This window comes from Schistocerca cancellata, chromosome 2 (assembly GCF_023864275.1).
Source record: "Schistocerca cancellata isolate TAMUIC-IGC-003103 chromosome 2, iqSchCanc2.1, whole genome shotgun sequence".
NCBI lineage: Eukaryota > Metazoa > Arthropoda > Insecta > Orthoptera > Acrididae > Schistocerca > Schistocerca cancellata.
The window spans coordinates 412,537,173-412,556,482 of NC_064627.1; the positions used below are offsets into that span (position 1 = coordinate 412,537,173).

At 49.6% G+C, this 19,310-nt stretch overlaps 1 protein-coding gene across 1 annotated transcript in view; it reads right to left on the minus strand.

Annotated features, from left to right (window-relative positions):
• Positions 1-18,068, minus strand: part of LOC126146027 (juvenile hormone acid O-methyltransferase-like) — a 93,716-nt gene extending 75,648 nt beyond the window's left edge. The window contains exon 1 of the mRNA XM_049915595.1: positions 17,874-18,068. Coding sequence (XP_049771552.1) covers positions 17,874-18,044 — 171 coding nt within the window. The 5' untranslated portion in view covers positions 18,045-18,068. The remainder of the gene's footprint in view (positions 1-17,873) is intronic.
• Positions 18,069-19,310: the final 1,242 nt, after the last annotated feature.

A 19,310-nucleotide genomic window follows, 5' to 3' on the forward strand; every position in this document is an offset into this window, starting at 1 on the left:
AGCTGCCGTTCTGCAGATGCCATCGAGGAGGAACTAACCCAAAGGCAGGAATCATCCACATACAGAGCAGGGGCGACCAAGGGACCGACAGAGGCCACAAGTCCATCGATAGCAATGAGGAAAACAAGGACACTCAAGACAGAACCCTGTGGGATGCCCGTCTCCTGGGTCCGTGGAGAACTAAAAGCAGTACCAACTGACTCTGAATGACCGATGGATCAGGAACTGGCGGATAAAAATCGCGAGTGGGCGCCGAAGATCCCACTGAGGAAGGGTACGTAAGATGTGATGGCGCCAGGCCGTGTCATAGGCTTTGCGAAGGTCAAAAAACACTGCAACCAAATGGCGGCGCTGGGAGAAAGCCTGCCGGACTGCAGATTCCAAGCGGAGTAAATGATCGATTGGAGACCGTCCCTCTCGAAAGCCACACTGGTAAGGGGACAATAGATCCTGAGATTCGAGGACCCAATTGAGCCGATTGGCTACCATCCATTCAAGTAACTTACAAACAACATTGGTCAAACTAATTGGCCGATAGCTGTCAACAAATAGGGGGTTCTTACCAGGCTTAATGACAGCAACCACAATGCTATCCCTCCACTGAGAAGGGTAGTCACCCTGGAGCCAGATACAGTTAAACACCCGAAGATGATGTTGCCGTTGTGGAGCACGTATCATGGGAAGAAGATAGAGTAGAAAGAAATTCCCATTCATTCAGTAAAAGGTACGTTGTAAGATTCTGACTCATAAGGGGTGAAACACATGGTGGAAGCTTCAGCCCGCTGTTTTTGATGAAGGAATGCAGCTGGATAGGAGGCTGACGCTGATGGCACTGCAAAACGGGTCGCTAGATGTTCTGCAAGAACGAATGGGTCCGATCAAATGCCGTCTGGGAGGTGAAGGCCTGCGAGGGTGGACTGCCGATGGCAACCTTGGATAGAGCGAAGTGTAGCCCATACCTGTGACAGAGGAACAGTAGAACCCAGGGAAGAAACGAATCGTTCCCAACATATCCGCTTGCTCTTTTCGATTAAATAACGGGCTTTAGCGCGAAGGCGTTTAAAGGTAGTAAGACTGGCTATGGATGGGTGCCTCAAAGTGTTACAAAGATCGACGACGATCACGGATGGCAATGGCAATAGCCGTACTCCACCACGGGACTTGCCGGCGACGAAATAGTCTAGATGAGCGCGGGACAGCAAGGCTAGCAGCGCGAACAATCTCGTCAGACACGTCACGTAGGACGTCATCAATACAACCCGACAAAGAGGGAGAAAACGCGACCTGTGCAGTGTATAGAGGCCAATCGGCGCGTTGGAAAGACCAACGAGGCAACCTGTCCATCGGGGAGGGGTAAGGGAGCGTGATAATCAACGGGAAATGGTCACTATCACAAAGGTCGTCGTGTGGTGACCAGTGTAATGAAGGGAGGAGAGAGGGAGAAGAAAGAGAAAGATCAATGGCAGAAAAGGTACCATGACCAGCACTGAAATGAGTAGGGGAGCCATCATTAAGAAGGCACAGGTCGTGGTCTGCAATAAATTGGTCTATAAGAAGACCTAGTCTAGATGGAAAGGCACTGCCCCACAAAGGATGATCATTAAAATTCCCAAGGAGGAGTAAGGGAGGAGGAAGTTGCTGAAGAAGGGCGGTTAAGGTAGCAGGCGTAAGAGTCCTGTCAGGAGGGAGATAAAGATTGCAAACTGTGATTGCAGAGTCGAAGTGGACCCTAACAGCAACGGCTTCCAATGTAGTTGGAAGAGGAATCCACTTGCTAGCAATGTCTGTACAGACCAATGTACAAACGCCACCAGAAGCCCGCAGGGGTCCGACCCGATTTCGACAGAAAACACGGAACCCACGGAAGGACAGTGAGTGGGCATCAGTAAAACGAGGTTCCTGGAGAACCACACAAGCTGCAGAGTAGGACGAAAGAAGGGATTTCAATTCTGGAAGGTGACGATAGTATCCATTACAATTCCATTGGAGAACCACAGAACGATGGTTTAAATGGGGGCTGAACACTAAAAAACCCAGTCATACCACCGGGTGCCCACCCATCACCGACAAGGAGGGGGCGACATCCATGAACGACAGGTCAGAATCCGGTTGTGAAGTCGGGGAAGGGACCTCTGGTGACACCAGAGGCTCTTTGTCCCGGGACTTATGTTTCTTCTTCCGTTCAGGCTGACATCGAGGAGGGCTGTGTGGCATGAAGGAGCCAGCTGCAGCAAGATCAGGAACAGCAAGATCAGGAACAGAAAGAGACCGGGCGACCTGGGGGGCCGACAGACAGCGGCTCTCGCGGTCGTCGCGGTCGTCGCGCGGCAGCAGGCCTTTGGCCTGGAAGGTACTGGGAAGGGGCATCCCGGGAGAGGCGCCCTTGACGGGCAGACGCCGAAGGAGTGGGACACTTCTCCGGCTGGGGAGGGGGAGTAGCACCCATAGGAGAACGGGTGCAAGGAAGGGTGGGGGTGCAAGGAAGGGTGGGGGTGCAAGGAAGGGTGGGGGTGCAAGGAAGGGTGGGGGTGCAAGGAAGGGTGGGGGTGCAAGGAAGGGTGGGGGTGCAAGGAAGGGTGGGGGTGCAAGGAAGGGTGGGGGTGCAAGGAAGGGTGGGGGTGCAAGGAAGGGTGGGGGTGCAAGGAAGGGTGGGGGTGCAAGGAAGGGTGGGGGTGCAAGGAAGGGTGGGGGTGCAAGGAAGGGTGGGGGTGCAAGGAAGGGTGGGGGTGCAAGGAAGGGTGGGGGTGCAAGGAAGGGTGGGGGTGCAAGGAAGGGTGGGGGTGCAAGGAAGGGTGGGGGTGCAAGGAAGGGTGGGGGTGCAAGGAAGGGTGGGGGTGCAAGGAAGGGTGGGGGTGCAAGGAAGGGTGGGGGTGCAAGGAAGGGTGGGGGTGCAAGGAAGGGTGGGGGTGCAAGGAAGGGTGGGGGTGCAAGGAAGGGTGGGGGTGCAAGGAAGGGTGGGGGTGCAAGGAAGGGTGGGGGTGCAAGGAAGGGTGGGGGTGCAAGGAAGGGGTGAAGATGTAACCAAGGCATAACTACATGTCATGGGCACAGGGTGGAGTCGTGCATATTTCTTACGGGCCTCTGTGTAGGTTAAACGATCGAGGGACTGGTACTCCTGTATCTTTTTTTCCTTCTTATATACTAGGCAATCTGGTGAACGTGGAGAATGACTACAATGACAATTTACACAGACAGGAGGGGGAACACAGGGACTCCCCTCATGGAGTGGACGTCCCGTCACCACAGAGAGGGGCCTGTGAACAGCAGGAAGACGTGTCCTAAACACAAGCATTTGAAACACCTCATAGGAGGTGGGATGTACGGCTTCACATCACATCGATAGACTTTGATCTTAACTTTCTCAGGGAGGGTATCCCCTTCAACTCCAGGATGAAGGCACCAGTATCAATACGATTGTCTTTAGGACCCCTCTGAACACGCCAAACAAAGTGAACACCCCGCTGTCCGAGTTTGTCCCGAAGTTCCTCATCAATTTGAAGGATGAGGTCCCTGTTAAAAATCACACCTTGTACCATATTTAGAGACTGGTGGGGGGGGGGGGTAATGGACACAGGTATTGTGCCAAGATGGGTACAGGCATGAAGGGCCGCAGATTGGGCAGCTGAAGCAGTTTTTATCAGCAACGAACCCGACCGCATCTTGCTCAGGGAGTCCACTTCGCCAAACTTGTCTTCAATGTGTTCCAGAAAGAATAAAGGTTTGGTATTGGTGGAAGTATCTCCATCAGTCCTTGTGCAAACTATGTAACGGGGGAAGGGTTTTGCCCCAGCTGTCAGGCCTGGCCCTCTTCCCTGGGGGTAGCCATGGAAGGGAAGGCCGAAGGGGTAAGAGATGCAGCACTTGAGGAATCAGTTCCACACAGAGACGGCCGCAGAAGAATGGCCAGAGTTCTGGACCTGTATGCGTTTCATTTGCATAGCGTCCGCCCTGATACCACCCACTCTGATCAGGGGCTCTCCTCACGGGCGCCACCCAGCCACAGCAAGGGCCATCTGGCATGGCGGCCATTGCCGGGAGTGCCGATGCTCCATGAGGACGAGCAACCACTCCAAGGCATGCATGAGGAGGTCACAGCTCAGGTATCAGAAGTGTGATCCCTATGTGTTCAGGGGGCTCAACCAAGAGGGTACATAGCGACCCCACCACACGGGCTGTCTACCGTGCTAGCTATGCACCCTAGCATCAGACAACGATGTGAAAGAAAAGATGGAATGTACTAGGAGGGCGCAAGTCGGAGACACTAGGTAAGGTGCTCTTCCGCAAATGGCTCACAATACGGAGGAGAAATTTTGTAATTGAGGTCAAACCCCAGAGGGGGAACCAAGAAATGCCAAAAGGAGGAGATGATTATGCAACAAAGCCGAATTAGAAAACCAACAGAACCAGGAGAATAGCGGGGCCAACACAAGCAAGGACACCAAGAGGGAGAGGAGAGGTCGAGGGGAAAGGAGCGGGAAGGGAAAGGAAATGCAGCCCTGGAGAGAAAGAAGGCTGTAATGGCTTGGGGCCCCGTGCTCGCCACGCACGTATCCACAAAAGAGTTGTGGACCCCCCTGGGGGGGGGGGGAGAAGTGTATGAGACAACTTCATGGGTAGAACTGGAAGCTGTTGGCTTGAGTCCATGACCGCCTTGTGAATGGCTCCCTGTAGTCGCCGCTCAGCAACACTAATACTGGAGGAGCAACATGAAATTCAGAGGTCATCCACATACAGGAAAGGGGAGACCGACGGCCCTACAGCTGCTGCTGCTAGCCTTTTAGTGGCCACTAAAAATGGAGATACACTCTTTACAGAGCCCTGCGTAATGTTATTATCCTTAACACTGGGGAAGTATGGGAGGCATCAATATGGGCAGGTGAAATACTGACTGATAGGAAATTTATCATGAAAATCGGGAGCGGGCCCCATACACAAAATGTGGCGAGGGTATGTCGCCAGAAGGTGTCATACACTTTTCGTAAATAAAAGACGGCAACCAGGTGTTGGCGTCTGGAAAAGGCCGTTCAGATGGCGGACTCTAGGGAATCTAGATTATCAGTAGCAGAGCAACACTGGCGGAAACGACCCTGGCACAGCGCAAGTAGGCCACCTGACAGAAGGACCAATCTCAATGGCCGACACCATACGTTCCAGCAGCTTACAGCAAACGTTGGCGAGGCTGACGGACCGACAGCTATCTACATCAAGCGCACTTTTACCAGGTTTTAGCATTGCAAAGATACTCTCCCGCCATTGCGATGGAAATACGCCATCGCACCATATCTGCTTGACAGTGACGAGGGATACCGCTTTTAGTCAGACGAGATATGTTTGATCATCTGACTGGATTAGATCCAACCCAGGAGCAGTGATAAATGTCAAAGGGGGCTGAGGAGCTCCCACTCTGAATGAGGCGTTATAGGGTTCACTGTGGCGTTTAATGAACGAGAGGTATTTATTCCCATCCGCTGTCTGATTGGGGGTTGAAGGGAACGAACAGCAAGGTCATCAATTCCTTATTTCAAATGAGGTCCATTAAGATAGTTTGACATCTCAGGAAAGTCAGAACGATAAGAGGGCTAAAAAACGTGAAAGTGCAGTCGTGTCGTCAATGGTAAAAACAAAATGAGGAAAGTCAGCAACAGAGCGACGCAAATGCTATGCTAGAGGCAGGAAACCACCTCTGAAGCAGTAGAGGCAAGACCACCTGCGACTTAAAAGCGTGCAACCACTAGAATGTAGAAGTGCGTATTGGAAAAGCAGACTAACCAATTCCAAAAAGTGAAAAACTGTAAATGGGGAAGAAAAGAGGGTCATGGCGAGGGAGGGGAGTCGGGAATCTCCGAACACAGCTTACAGTGGGAGATACCCAACGCTCACCGCCCTGCTCCAACACCAGAGAGATTAAAAACCGTAAAACTGAGAATAAAAACCACTTTCCCAGAGGAAACCGAGAACCAGGTCGACCATCCGGGAATCATCAGCCAACATCAAAGATGAAGTGTGGGGAGTCTGTACATAGCCTGCAGAGCCAAAAGAAGGGGGCATTCAACTAAAATGTGGGCTACTGACTGGCAGGTTCCATAACCACAAAGTGGGGGCGGCTCATCACACAGAAGAAAACCATGGGTCAGCCTGGTATGGCCAATGCGGAGACGACATAGTGTGGTCGAGTCCTTTCGGGAGAGGTGAAAGGAAGAACGCCATGGGCCTGTGTCACCTGAATCGCACGTAGTTTATTGGACAGGGGAGTAGCCTCCCATGAATTGGCCCATGACTATGCGAAGTGGGATTTCATGTGAAGCCGTAAATCCGATGCAGGAGGGTTACAGAAAACGGGGGGTATGTGACTGCTCCCCCATCCAAACGATCAGCGAGCTCAATACCCGGGATACCCACATGGCCAGGGACCCAAAGGATGTCAATAGAACAAGCAGCATGGTGAGTATCAGCGAGTTGGTCATGGATGGCAGAGACAAAGCGATGGCGCGAAAAACCCCGGTCAATAGCCAGAGGCCACTGTGACTCCGTACAGAACGAAACTCCGGTTGAGCTGGTACTGTTTAATAAAGGTAAGGGCCTGGGAAATTGCCATCAATTCCGCAGTAAACACCCCACATGTAAGTGGCAGCAGATGATTTTCGTTTCGGACAGAGGACGTGAAGGCATATCCCACATGATCAGCAGATTTAGAGCCATCAGTGTAAAAAAACAGCATCCAAAAACTCCCATAAAATTTGGCGGAAAAAGGAACGAAACACCATCAGGGGGATGGAATCTTTCGGATCTCGGCGGATATCCATCCGAATTCGAGGCTGAGGAACTAAGAGGAGGGGGTGTGGAGGAGGAGGGAGCGAGGAAGACAGGACAAAGAAGGAAGCTGAAAATCATGGCAAAGAGACGCAAGACAGAGCCCAACCAGTGAACCCGCCCGAGGGCTGGAATCAGGTGGGCCACGTCCATGGTCTTTGACCTGGATAGAATAGGAAGGATGAGTAGGGTAGGTACGGACAGCGAGCGCATGAGACACCAGGAGCTGGGACCGCTGAACAGAAAGGGGGGCGATTCCAGCTTCAACTAGGAGTCCATCAACAGGGCTAGTAGGGATGGCACCGGTGGCCAAACAGATACCACGATGGTGGACTGCATCCAGCACATGCAGTGTGGCAAGAGCAACCAAACCATTAACTTGACAACCATAGTCCAAGCGAGACAGAACTACAGCACGATAAAGACGGAGAAGGAGGGAGCAGTCCGCATCCCAAGAGGAGTGGGCAAGGAAGCGAAGGATACTGAGTTTACGGAAACATCCTACCTTCATATATCTGATATGGGGAAGCCAAGTGAGCTTGTTGTTGAAAAGAAGACCGTGGAAACTAAACTGTGGGACCACAGGCAATCGTTGTGCATCGAGGTAGAGCTCTGGATCAGGGTGGATCGTAGTACGGCGACAGAAGTGGAGTACCCGCGATTTTAGAGGAGATAATTGAAACCCATGTGAGAGGGTCCATGCAGAGGCACGCCGTATAGCTCCCTGGAGCTGCCACTCTGCAGAGGCCATCGAAGAGGCACTAACCCAGATGCAGAAGTCATCCACATACAGGGCAGGGGCGACCAAAGGACCGACAGAGGCGACAAGTCCATCGATAGCAATGAGGAAAAAGTACACTCAATATGGAACCCTGTAGGATGCCCGACTCCTGGGTCAGAAGAACCCTGTACGACCGACGGAACAGGAACCAGCGGATAAAAATCGGGAGTGGGCCCCAAAGACCCCACTGATGAATGGGAAGTAAGATGTTATGGCGCCAGAGCGTGTCATAGGCCTTGCGAAGGTCAAAAAACACTGCAACCAAATGGCAGCCCTGGGAAAAAGCCTGCCGAACTGCCGATTCCAAGTGAAGTGAATGATCGATGGGAGACCGTCCCTCTCGAAAGCAACACTGGTAAGGGGACAATAGATCCTGAGATTCGAGGACCTAATTCAGCCAACAGGCTACCATCCGTTCAAGTAACTTGCAAACAACATTGATCAGACTAATTGGCCGATAGCTGTCAAGAGATAGGGGTTCTTACCAGGCTTAAGGACAGGAACCACTGAGAAGGGGCGTCACCCTGGAGCCAGAGACTGTTGAACACCCTTAGAAGATGTTGCCATAGTAGAGCACGGAGATGATTAAGCAGTTGGTTATGAATGGAATCTGGGCCAGGAGCCATATCATGAGAAGATAGAGCAGAAATTCCCATTCAGTAAAAGGTTCGTTTTAAGATTGACTCACAAGGGGGTAAAACATAAGGTGGTAGCTTCAGCCCGCTGTTTCAGGTGAAGGAAAGCAGCTGGATAGGAGGCTGATGCTGAGGCCACTGCAAAATGGGTCGCAAGATGTTCTGCAAGAACTAATGGGTCCGTACAAAGGCTATCTGGGAGGTGAAGGCCTGGGAGGATGGACAGACGATGGCAACCTTGGATTGAGCGAAGTGTAGCCCATATCCTTGACCTGGGGATAGTAGAACCGAGGGAAGAAAAATCATTCCCAACATATCCGTTTGCTCTGTTTGAGTAAGAAACGGGGTTTAGCGGAGGCGTTTAAAGGTAATAAGGTTGGCAATGGATGGATGCCTCTTATGGTTTTGCAAAGCTTGACAGCGGCGATTGATGGCAATGGCAATGGCCATACTCCACCATGGGACTTGCCTGCAATGAAATAGTCCATATGAGCGCGGTAGACAAGGCTAGCAGCGCAAACAATCTCGTCAGACATCACGTAGGACGTCATCAATACAGCCCGACAAAGAGGGAGAAAACACGACCTGTGCAGTGTATTGAGGCCAATCGGCGCGTTGGGAAGACCAACGAGGCAACCTGTCCATCAGGGAGTGGAAGGGAGCGAGAGAATCAACAGGAAATGGTTACCATCACGAAGGTCATCGTATGGTGACCAGTGTTATGAAAGGAGGAGGGAGGGAGAAGAAAGATCAATGGCAGAAAGGGTACCATGACCAGCACTGAAATGAGTAGGCGAGCCATCATTAAGAAGGCGCAAGTCGTGGTCTGCAATAAACTGGTCTAGATGGAAATGCACTGCGCCACAAGGGATGATGAGCATTAAAATCCCGAGGTGGAGGAAGGGAGGAGGAAGTTGCTACAGAAGAGCAGTTAAGGTAGCAGGTGTACAAGTCCTGTCAGGAAGGAGATAAAGATTGCAAACCGTGACCTTAGAGTCCAGGTGGGCCCTAACAGCAACCGCTTCCAATGTAGTTTGAAGAGGAATCCACACACTAGCAACGTTTGTATGGACCAACATACGAACTCCACCCGAGGCCTCAGGGCTAACCAGATTTCGACAGGAAACACGGAACCCACAGAGGGTCGGTGAGTGATGATCAGTAAATTGAGATTCATGTAGACCACACGAGCTGCCGAGTAAGACGAAATAAGGGATTTCAACTCCGGAAGGTGACGGTATTATATATTACAATTCCAGTCAATAACCACAGAACGATGATTCAAATGGGGATTGAACACGCTAAAGCCAGTCATGCCACCAGGTCACCACCCGTCACCAACAAGGAGGACTCGACATCATGAACAATTGGTCGCAATCTGGTTGTGAAACCGGGGAAGGGGCCTATGGTGACACCAGAGGCTCCTTGTCGAGGGATTTACGTTTCTTCTATTCTGTTTGAGATGAAGGAGGGCTGTGTGGCATAATGGAGCCAGCTGCAGTAAGATCGGGAACAGAAAGATCGGTCAACTGGGGGGCCGACAGACCATGATTCTTGCGGTTGTCATGTGGCAGCAGACCTTTTGCCTGGACTGCCGTTGACTGGCAGACGCCGAAGAAGTGTGACACTTCTCCGGCTGGGGAGGGCGAACAGCGCCCAGAGGAGGTGGTGTGGGAGCCATAGTGGAGGGGCAGGGGAAGGGAGGGGTCTGGGACTGGGTAAGGAAGGGGGAGAGGGGGTGAATATGTAACTAAAGGATAACTAGACATCATGGACACGGGGTGAAGACGAGCATACTAGTTACTGGCCTCAGTGTAAGTTAGACGATCAAGGGACTTATATTCCTGAATCTTCTTTTCCCTCGTATATACTGAGCAATCTGGTGAATGTGGAGAATGATTGCCATGACAATTAACACACACAGGAGGGGGAACACAAGACTTCCCTCATGAAGTCGACGTCCAGTCACCACAGAGTGGCCTGTGAACAGCGGGAAGACATGTCCAAAAAGGCAAGCACTTTAAACACCTCATAGGCGGTGGGATGTACGGCTTCACGTCACATCAATAAACGGTAATTTATAGTTTCTTAGGGAGGGTATCCCCTCCAAACGCCAGGATAAAGCCATCAGAATCAATGCGATTGTCCTTTGGACCCTTCTGAACACAACGAACAAAGTGAACACTCCGCCGTCCGAGATTGTCCTGAAGTTCATCAGTTTGAAGGATGAGGTCCCTGTGAAAAATCACACCTTGAACCACATTTAGGGACTGGTGGGGGGGGGGGGGGGTTATGGACACAGAATTTGTGCCAAGATGTTTACAGGTACGAAGGGCCGCAGACTGGGTGGCTGAAGCAGTTTTGATCAGCAACAAATCCGACCACATCTTGCTCAGGGAATCCACTTCGCCAAACTTGTCTTCAATGTGTTCCACAAAGAATAAAGGTTTGGTAAAGATGTAAGAATCTGTCAGTCCTGGTGCAAACCAGATAGCGGGGGAAAGGTTTCGCCCCTAGCCGACTGGCCTGACCGTCCTCCCAGGAGGTAGCTATGGAAGGGAAGGCTGAAGGGGCAGGGGAAGCAGCACTAAAAGAATCAGTTCCATGCAGAAAGACGGCCGCAGAAGAATGGCCGGAGTTCTGGACCCATATGTGTTTCATTTGCCTAACTTCCGCCCCGATACCACCCACTCTGATCAGGGGCTCTCCTCACAGACGCCACCCAGCCACAGCAAGGGCCATCTGGTACGGCAGCAATTGCCAGGAGTTCCGATGCTCCAGGACGAAAAGAAACAACTGCTAGGCTTACATGAGGTGGTCACAGTTCAGGTATCAGGAATGTGATCCCTGTGCATTCAGGGGGCTCAACCATATGGGTACATAGCGACCCCACCACATGGGCTGGCTACCATGCTGGCTATGCACCCTAGCATCAGACAATGATGTGCAAGAAAAGGTGGAATCAACTAGGGATGCCCATGTCGGAGACGCTAGGTAAGGTGCTCTTCCCAAAATGGCTCACACTATGGAATAGAAATCTAGCAATGGAGGTCTAACACAACAGGTGGACCAGGGAATAAGAAAAGGATGTGACTATGCAACAAAACTAAATGGCAAAACCAACATAACCAGGAGGGTAGCAGGGCCAACCTATGCAAGACCACCAAGAGAGGGAGAGGAGAGTGCGAAGAAGGAGCAAGGAGTGGAAAGAAGGGGAAGGGCAAGGAAATGCGGTCCTGGAAAGCATGAAGGCTGCGACAGCTCAGGGCCCCGTGCTCGCCAAGCACGTACTCATGAAAGAACCGTGAGCCCACTGGGAAGTCCGCCGTTTGAGGTTGCTGAAGTGTCTGTGGTAGTTCTTCGACGCAGAGACTCGAAAATAGTGCCCAGCAATCCCGTTTGCGTCGGTAGAGAGCGCGCATATGATGTTATAGTCAGGGACACCTGTTGGGGTCTGGTATCCAAAAAGACTTCTGATCTTCATCCACACTTGGGAAGGTGATGTATGGCATCCTATGGTCGTGAAGTACCTCTCGCATCACTTCTGTTTCCGTCGTTTTGTAAGCGGGCATGGAGACACACAAAAGCTGTAAGGTGCTCTAGGGAAAGGTGCCACTTATGTCGCTGTAGAGCTCACCGACGCTCTTTAATTGCCGCAGCGACTTCCGCCGATCAAGGAACGTTCTTTCTCCAGGGGGCACTCTGCAGAACGAAGGATCGCGTTTCCCACTGCAGAGATTATCGTTGTATGACCCACTCAATTACAACATCAATGGCACCATGTGGGGGAGATCCAACGGTGACAGCAGAGGTGAAGGTTACTCAGTCTGTGTTGTTTAATGTTTAAAGCCCGTCTGAGCAGGCATCCATGTACAAGATGCCAGGGGAGCGACAGGAAGATGGTCACTACTGAAGGTCGTCAGATGCTCTACAGTGGGTAGATGGGTGAAGTCCTGGGATGCAAACTGATAAATCAATAGCCAAATAACTACCATGAGCTACACTGAAATGCACGGCAGCCTCAGTATTTCAGCGGCAGAGGTTGAGTTGGTACAGTAAATTTTCGACATCACTGCCATGGCCATTAAGCGTTATGCTACCCCACAAGGGGTTATGGGCATTAATATCTCCCAAAAAGAGAGGTTTAGGGAGTTTATTCTGTGAAGCCAACATGTTCAGGTATACCGCACCATCTGGAGGGAGTACATGTAGCAGACAGTTATTTCGTGTGTCGTCCTTATCCTGACATCCACAGCTTCCAGAGGGGTTTTGAAGGGCCACAGGTTTACTACATACCGAGATCAGGACGGACGAACTCCACCTGACACTATAATAGTCGCATCAGTTCTTATAGTATCAGCTATAGCAGCGAAGGACTGGGCTCTGCATGGCTGGGAATCAATTTCCTGGAGGGTAATGCAGAAAGCAAGTGTAAAACTTGTTGCCATAGCTCAGCCAGCTGGTGGAAGAAACCGCAACAATTTCACTGGTGGATTGTGTGATCGTGAGACTGGAAAGGCATGGAACACCATGAGGAAATCTATGCCTCATGGTCATCTGCAGCCACCAACTTATTTCCTGAAGAAGCTATATCCATTGCGATAGTCTGGTGAGATCTAGGATCTCAGCAGACAACAAGTCATCTCATCCTCAGATGCACAGCTTGTAGGCAGCGGTGGTGTAGGTGTCACCGAAGTCCCTTGGTCTTGGGGGTCTCTGTGCTCATTGGGAATCTCTGGATGGGGGGCTTAACAAATTCAATCTCCAGGACTGAGGATGATCGTGAAGCCCTACAACCAGCTGATTCTGGGCACTTCATCCACTGGCTGGTATCTTTTCCACTAGAAGAAACTTGGGAAGGGACCCCTTCCTAACGAGAGGAGCTGATTAAGACTTACGTTTCTTTGGCTGAGAAGTGGGGACTGGTGTCCCTGATGGTTGGGTGACAGTGCTCTTAAGGTAGGTGGTCCAGGAGCAACAGGGAGGGAAGTGCCCCTACCATCAAGGGGGCAGGTGTAGTCTTCCAGCTCTGAGAGCCAACTGGAATTTGCAGAGCAGATGGGGCTACCACTGTTTGTGGTGGTGGTGGTAGAAAAGGTCATAGCCACAGGAAGGAGGCGCTCTGATTTCCTCTTGGCCTCAGTGTAGGTCTGTCAGTCCAATGTTTTGTATTCCACGATTTTCCTCTGACTAAAATCCTGCAATCTGGCGAGGAAGGAGAATGATACTCTACACAAGTTAAACTGATGGGAGGTGGAGCACATGGAGTATTGGGATGGGATGGACGTCCACAATCTGAACATGTAATGCTGGAAGTACACCAGGGAGACATGGCCCAACTTCCAGCACTTTAAGCACCACATTGGGAGAGCGATATATGGCTGAACGTCACTGCAGTAGAAAATCACCTTTATCTTCTTGGGTAACGTGTCAGCCTCAAAGCCCAAGATTAAGGCACCAGTGGCAACCCAGTTATCCTCAGATTCCGACGAACATGCCAGACGAAATGAACTCTTAGTCACTAAGTTGGCGCGCAACTCGTCAGACAGCAAAAAAGTTACTTGCGAAATATGATACCCTGGACCACATTTAAGCTCTGAGGCGTGATTGTAATGGGAACAGCCCCTGCTTTTGGCAAGCACAATGGCCATTTCTGGGAGTCTATGCCCAGGGGGATGGAATCTACCCCTTGACATACGTGGGGAATTAGAGCACAGGCATCAACAGAGCGATCCCTGTGTGGTCAGGGGGCTACAACCAACGGGATGCATGGTGGCTCCACCACAATGGACTGACTATCGTGCTGGATATCAGACGCAAGCGAGCTAAGAAGTCCATTATCGTCGACAGCACAGCGATACTGCCCAGCTGGAGGAAAACGCACACAGAGGGGGACCTCGCCCAACAGCTGGATAATGAGCGGAAATACAGATCCACGTCGACAAAGGATGCGAGAGGTCTCAGCACATTGACACTATGCACCACATGAGATGCCCTTCCCCAGTTGGCTCGCTCTTCAGGAAAATTTTGAGAAATGGGGGTCAAACCCTATATGGGACCATCACAAAGGGCGAAACGTATGAGACATCTCTTAGTCGCCTCTTACGACAGGCAGGAATACCTTGGGCCTATTTTAACCCCCAGACCCACAGCAGGTGAGCCTTAGAAATTTCGTAGTTTCAAGAAACGGAAGGGCAACAGGCCCAAAATGTAGAGATTGTGGGAGAAACGATTTGTGCCGCCAGTAATTCATACAGACGGTTTTGTTAGCGGAAAAGCGAAAGCCATTGTCGATGCTCCAGGAGTAAAGACGATGAAGAGAGCGCTGAAGACGCCCTTCAGTGAGACTAATTCATGGACATTTGCAGTCGATGGCAAAATCGTCAACAAATAGAGCTGAGGCCATTATAGTGTTAATGGCGATAGCAAAAAGAATGAAGCTCAGGCAGACTGTCTTGTAAAAATGCCCAAAGGAAACAGGGCAGGCGCCCACAGAAGCCCCACGTTTAAAGATTATGGAGGATACCAGTTCTCCAGCAGGTGTCTTAGGCATTCCACAAACCGAAAAACACTGCCACAGTCTGGGATTGCCGCAGAAAACCATTGATGACATGGATGGGCAAAAACTAGATTGTCAACTGCAGAACGCCGCACACAAAATCTACCCTTATAAGAGAAGGCGGCTGCCGAGTGACAGTTGGGTAAGAGGCGCTACTATAAAGCACAGGAGGAACCTGCTATGTGGGGTCCATAGTAGCATCAGCTTGCTCGTGGTTTCGGTCGGTCGAGTCCAACGCCGAAAAACGGTTGTTGGTGCGCACTGGAGACACTGAGTCTGACCAGGCTAAGCTATCACATGTTGACACCATCGAAATTCATATTCAAGGTGGCAAAGGAGAAGACAGTTTGCCTTTGGTGGCGTACTTCGAGCCTTTCCGATTAGATGAAGACTGGTGTTAGGCTGGAGGGATAGAGGAAGTCTTCACAGGAGTACTCTTGTCCTTTCTGGCAAACCGGTTGTGGAGCTGGTGGTTTCACCTGTTCAGGCGAGAGTTTGACAGCTTGTTGGATAGCTGGAAGGGGGGTGGGATGGCGGTGCTACATTAACAATGGGCGATTTCACGACCTCAGAGGTGAACTGGAGGTCGCATGTCTGTGTGGCCATGTCCTTCATGGAGCGAGGCATAACAACAACAGAACTATAGGTACCAGATGGGAGAATGCAGTGTTTACAACTAGTCTAACTTGCAAGCAACTGGATTAGTCACCTTTTCGTTTATCCAGATCTCTTTAACAGCCCATTCATCAAGATACACTGGACACTCCAGAGAGGAGGCGGCATGGCGCCATTGCAGCTGATACAGCAGAGGAGGTGGACAATCGCTCAATCGCTCTCGTGCATATACCTACCACAGGTGACATTTCGCTGGGTGTCGACAGTATGTTCTCATCTGGTTGAAACGATTGAAGTCGTAGCAGCACATCAGGTTCGGTAATTATTTGGGTAATTATCTGGGTAATTATCTGGGTAATTATCTGGGTAATTATCTGGGTAATTATCTGGGTAATTATCTGGGTAATTATCTGGGTAATTATCTGGGTAATTATCTGGGTAATTATCTGGGTAATTATCTGGGTAATTATCTGGGTAATTATCTGGGTAATTATCTGGGTAATTATCTGGGTAATTATCTGGGTAATTATCTGGGTAATTATCTGGGTAATTATCTGGGTAATTATCTGGGTAATTATCTGGGTAATTATCTGGGTAATTATCTGGGTAATTATCTGGGTAATTATCTGGGTAATTATCTGGGTAATTATCTGGGTAATTATCTGGGTAATTATCTGGGTAATTATCTGGGTAATTATCTGGGTAATTATCTGGGTAATTATCTGGGTAATTATCTGGGTAATTATCTGGGTAATTATCTGGGTAATTATCTGGGTAATTATCTGGGTAATTATCTGGGTAATTATCTGGGTAATTATCTGGGTAATTATCTGGGTAATTATCTGGGTAATTATCTGGGTAATTATCTGGGTAATTATCTGGGTAATTATCTGGGTAATTATCTGGGTAATTATCTGGGTAATTATCTGGGTAATTATCTGGGTAATTATCTGGGTAATTATCTGGGTAATTATCTGGGTAATTATCTGGGTAATTATCTGGGTAATTATCTGGGTAATTATTTGGGTAATTATTTGGGTAATTATTTGGGTAATTATTTGGGTAATTATTTGGGAACTAAGGAGGAATCTGCCTTTCATTACACGATGAATGGCAATTTCACCATGAGCAGGGAGGTAAGACTGTATTTTGGCCTCTGTTGGACCATCGAGCAGCCTGGTGTAAATTACACCACAGGAAGAATTCAAAGATCTATGGGCCTAGACACAAACAGGGTAACTGTGGAGAAGCGAAGCAGCAATCAGTTTTTGTGCTTGAGAATCAAAGGTAGTCTCCAAAAACTAAGTGCCATTTCGTAAATGAGAGCAGGATTTGACAGGGCCAGGAATTGCATCTACAGTTTTCTGAATAATAAACGGATTTACCATGGCAAAGGACTGACCGTATTCAGCACTTGAGACCAGGAGGAACCATAGTGCAGCGGAAGGGTCTTTGCGTCTTTACCCTCATTGCATCTACGTTTTGTAGACGTTGATTGAGAAGATTATTGACCAATCGCGAGGAACCAACTGTCCCCCCCCCCCCCCTCAGGAGGAGGCACGCCCACTGTAGGTGATTGTTCACACCTCAGGTCATACCTCCCTAACACCTGATGGAGGGACCAATCGGCAATTTGTAAAGGTTACAGCTCAGGCAATCAACAGTCCCTGGGTCTGGCCAGTACCAGGGGTTACATACGAACCATGCCTGTCGACCTGGGGCTGGGAATTACGCGTTACCTAGTCACCTGTTACGTTTCAGACGCATGGGCCGGCCTTTAGGAGCGCACAGGTAGGAAGAAAAGGATCCTCGAACGCCGAAGTGGAGGAACGAGAAGAGAAACTAAACAAAGGAAGGAAAAGGAAGCGAAAAACAAAGGTGAGACTGTTCGCACGTCAGCAACAGAATGCAGAACATTTCCAAAAATACCCCTCAACTTGTTCCCAATGGGAAGGGGGGGAGAGATGATATCAAGAGGATAGACATGCAGCAAGGAAGGGAAAAATGCTCTTAAGACTGGGGCACAGTGGTACCCAAGCACTAACCCGTCAAAGAGTGACGATCCCTAGGGTGGCGGTGGGTGGGTGGGGGGGGGGGGGGGGAACGGAGATGGAGCAGAGGTCGGAGGCTGGGCACAGTGGTAGCCAAGCACTAACCCATCAAAGAGTGACGATCCCCAGGGTGAGGGGAGGGGAGGTCGGTTAGTTGCTCGTTGCTAGCGTTACTGAACACATGAAACCCACACAGGTTAGAGAGATAGAAGACTTAACGTACAAAAGGTGACAATACAAGGAACAAATGATCCGCACTTCGTGCGAATAAACCCAGCGCCTCTGGCGGCGTGCACGGCGCTACACTTCATTGCAATTTTTCTGCATCAGCAGCAATCACTTTGCCACCTGTGACATGGATACCCTAACTCTCTTTGGCGTGCACTGTAGCCCTAAGCCTGCCGTACTGTGTGCATACTCACTCCTTTCGTAATGTCACCGCTCTTACTGCCGAGATGCAGAACACGCTGAGGGCGGCCGTCGTCGCGTGCAGGGAAGGTCAGCCACGGCCATACTTTGTCCAGCGTCTCTGAGACTGCTTGGCGCAGCTGTATGTTGACCTTGGTGCAGTATTCTGGGTTTAATGCCTCCATGGTAGCGAGCGCCGGCTGCCGATACTAGAGTCCTGAACAGAATAGTGAGGTATTTAAAGAAAAGAGTAGGCGTTTACAATGTTTATCTGTATACAACATGTACAAGAAACACCAAGGCTGGCAATAATGGTTACGTTTGGCTACACGAACTGAGTAATTACTTTGTATTTTGTTTATAAGTCACCTCTTTGTTTTGTATGTAACGTATTGCAACTTATTTCGATCATGTTTGCTCCTCCAACTAAATTAACAGGCATTTTCGTGTACTGTTAGCTGCTGGAGCAGTTGAGGAACATTTAACTAGTGGAGGGGGCTGTGGTTGGCCAGAAATTTATGACCACCGGTCTCTCCTGGTGTGGAGCTGTTTCCCGTTGTTTATTATGATGGGCATAGAAGACTATGTCGAGAAGACTTAAGACTTTGCGTCCGAACGTTTTGTTTGAGTCATTGGTTCACTGGCCTAACTGTTAGGTTACACTATTTCACTACTTTGGCACTTGGTACACGCTGGTAGTACAGCAACAAGAACAAATAATGTTGAAATGAATCACTTAAATCCACCAGCTGCAAAACCATAATGCCCTGGCAGTGAAATCTGGTAAGCGTTACACAATAGTTGCGTGTGAAGATGTTTAATATTCGAACTCTTCAATTCTTTGCTAACTACTTTCATCGAGTCCAGGTTAACCTCACACCAAAATTACAGCTTTAAAAGAAAATGCCGCAACAAAAGCAACCTTTTCACTAAGTATAAAGTGCCGTGCGTTACTGTGTTACTGTAATGAATGTCTCGGCCCCTGAATTCAGCACAGGCAAATATCTAATAACTTTTTACTATTATTTAACGTAAGCGAACAAGCGCGAGAATTCTGAATTTATGAGCAAACTGTTGTTTATAATTAGTGTAAGGGGTCTGAGTTGATAACATTCCATTCATATGTTTTACTCTTGTTTGATGTAAGTGGTGATCAAATCTAACTGTGTTTGCGCTCTTAAAAAACATGGATTTCGCGCGTTTCAAGGAAGCTCGATACAATTTCTAGGATATGCATGATAGTGACGCACTACGTTACATCAAATTGTGCGTGCCAGGTTACAGTGATTTCAAGGAAAGCAGTGGATTGTTGCTCCGACCAGTCGGGATCTGAAGAGGAAATGGTTATAAAACGTACCCTCGAAATTAGAGGTACCAAGAGAATTTGGTGAAGTTCATCTACCGTCTATGTCTTAACGCATCCATATACAATTGTTCCGACTGTTAATCTG